This window comes from Tupaia chinensis, unplaced genomic scaffold (assembly GCF_000334495.1).
Source record: "Tupaia chinensis unplaced genomic scaffold, TupChi_1.0 Scaffold000523_1, whole genome shotgun sequence".
Classification (NCBI taxonomy): Eukaryota; Metazoa; Chordata; class Mammalia; order Scandentia; family Tupaiidae; genus Tupaia; species Tupaia belangeri.
Window position 1 is genome coordinate 1177930 of NW_006160036.1, and position 2863 is coordinate 1180792.

A 2863-nucleotide genomic window follows, 5' to 3' on the forward strand; every position below is an offset into this window, starting at 1 on the left:
GAACCATGGTCGACTACATGGGAGTCCAGCGACATAGCCATTATGCTAACTGCTGGTCCCTTTATTGTTAAATTTTAAGAGTTCTTTTGTATACTTTGAATAACATTATTTTACCAAATATGTCTTTTGCCCTCACCCATTACTTCTCTTTCTTTAGTCTTGACTATGTCTTTTGCAGAGCAGAAATTTATGACTGTAGTGAAGTCTACCTTATCATTTCTTTTTTTCATGGATTATGCCTTTAAATTTAAAAAAAATAATTATTTTATTTAACTTTATTTATTTATGTATTTATTTATTTTAATTTGACTATAGAGGGGGAAGAGAGAGAGAGGGAAAGTGAGAAAGCAAGCCACCAGGTCTAGGACTTGAACCACAATCAGCCATGTGGGAGTCTAGCACCCTTGACCACCACATCACCTACCAGTCCCTAAATTTTTTTAAAAAGTAATTATTTTATTTATTATTTTATTTTAATTTGACCAGAGAGGAACAGAGAGAGAGAAAGTGAGAAAGCAAGCCACCAGGTCCGGGACTCAAACCACACTCAGCCATGTGTGTGGGTGTCCCATGCCCTTAACCAACACACTACCTGCCAGTCCCATGGATCATGGCTTTAGTATTGTATCTAAAAAGTCTTCGCCAAACTGGAGCCAGCAGGTTGCATGGTGGTTAAGGGTGTTGTACTCCCACATGGCTGACAGTGGTTCGGGTGTTTTCTCCCTTTCTTTCTCTGGTCAAATTAAAAAATAATATTAACAAGTGGAAATAAAAAAAAAATTCTTAAAAAAAAAGTTTTGCCAAACTCAAGGTCATCTAATTTTTTTTCTCATGTTATCTTGTATTAGTTCTACAGTTTTGCATTTTACGTAGAAGTTCATGATCCATTTTGAGTTAATTTATGAATCACTTTTATTTTAATTTCCTGGCAAAATTCATGAAAAGTAAAGAAATGTGGATTCATATATTAAAACATTTAAGAAAATATAGACAGGCTTCTCATTTATTACCTGTATGTCCTTGACCAAACAACCTCTTTAATTCTCAGATACTTCATTTCAAAATGAAGATAATAGTGCTGACCTCATAGAGTGTTATGAGAACTGAGATTGTATGTGTAAAACACTTAGCACCATGTCTGCCACACAGTAGCAATTCTTGTTGGTTCTCACTGTCATGATGTTGATATAGAAAAATATGAGGATGTAAACCTAAGATGCAAAGAAAAATTTGAGGTTTTCTTTCTTATTCATCACTGATTCTAAATTCTACGTTTTTGGTAGGTGGTGGACTTTGTAGCAGCAACACTGCAGAGAGCATGCGCAAGCTTAGTCCATCAGGCAGAGAGCACCGTGGAATCCCAGACACTGAGCATGTCTATGGGGCTGGTGGCTGTCATGCTGGGAGGAGCTGTTCAGGTGAGTTGTAGGCGTGAGATATAATTGAGTAGAAGGAGAAGAAAAGGAAAATACATGGTATACTTTCCATTCCCTTGTGAGAAATAAGAATGGATATGACACATAAGAGATCCAGGATGCACAGGTTAGGTGGTTAATGAGATTTCTGTCCAAGGGAGAGGACAGCAACATTGTACTACTTCTACTTTATCACCTGTTTGGACCTCACTGTCAGACAAGAAGGGCCCCTTCCTACTTAGCACAAAATTGATTTGGAAGCATATAGCACAGTGTTTTACATCTGAGATGAATGTTAGATTCTGGTTCTCGCTCCCCAAAACTCAGCCCTTGTCCCTACTACTGTAGTCAGGAGGAAGTTCTTGGTAACCTGCTGGTTGTTTAGCACTCTGTATTGAATAGCTCCATTTTAGCACAGTATCCATTGTTTAGCCATATTGTATAGCCATGTTAAAGCTTTGCTTCTGGCCACTTTTAAATGAATGTATCTTTTTTAAAAAAGAATTATTTTATTTAACTTTATTTATTTACTTAGAGGGACAGAACAAGAGAGAGAGAAAGTGAGAAAGTAAGCTGCCAGATCTAGGACTCAAGCCTCAGTCATCTATGTGAGGAGTCCAGCACCCTTAACCACCATGCCAACTGTTGGCCCCTCTTAGATCTTTTTTTTTTTTACTTTTTTTTAAGAGTTTTTTTTTTTTTAGAGGTTTTTGTTATAGGGTGCGTGCGCTCGCCAGACAGACAGAGAGAGACAGACAGAAAGCGAGAAATCACCCTCCAGGGGGGATGACCATGCTACAGTCCCTTCTCCTCCGTTCTCCTCTCAGGATCTTGGGCACGCATGCACATGCACCCGGCATGAGTTTTAAGCCACCGGGTCTGGGACGCGAACCGCGGTTGACTACGTGGGAGTCCAGCGACATAGCCATTACACTAACTGCTGGTCCCTTGAGTTTTTTTTTTTTTTTTTAATCATAATCTTGTTTATATTACATTGAATCACATGTAACTTTACAGTGTATTACATTTCTTTTTCCAGAAGAAATACCATGCATATCAGTCAAGAAAAAGACCCCTCATAGATCTTTTACATAATTTATCATTTAAAATTTTTCTCATTCAAACAGTATTTATTGTATACTTGTTCTGTGCCAGATACCGAGTTAAAGTGTTAGAAATACAAAAGTGGGGAACCAGCAGTTAGCGTAATGGCTATGTCGCTGGACTCCCACATAGTCGAACGCAGTTCACGTCCTGGATCCGGTGGCTTAAAACTCATGCCGGGCGTGTGTGCGTGCGTGCCCAAGATCCCAAGAAAAGAATGGAGGAGAAGGGATTGTGGCATGACCACACCCCTGGGGGGTGATTTCTCACTTTCTGTCTCTATGTCTCTCTGTCTGGTGAGCGCACGCGCCCTATAGCGAAAACCTCTCTAAAAAAAAAAAAAA

General features: G+C 39.1%; 1 protein-coding gene across 1 annotated transcript in view; it reads left to right on the forward strand.

Annotated features, from left to right (window-relative positions):
* TANGO6 (transport and golgi organization 6 homolog) overlaps positions 1-2863 on the forward strand; it is a 273346-nt gene that overhangs the window by 87605 nt on the left and 182878 nt on the right. Inside the window, 1 exon segment of the mRNA XM_014591005.1 lies at positions 1284-1418. Coding sequence (XP_014446491.1) covers positions 1284-1418 — 135 coding nt within the window.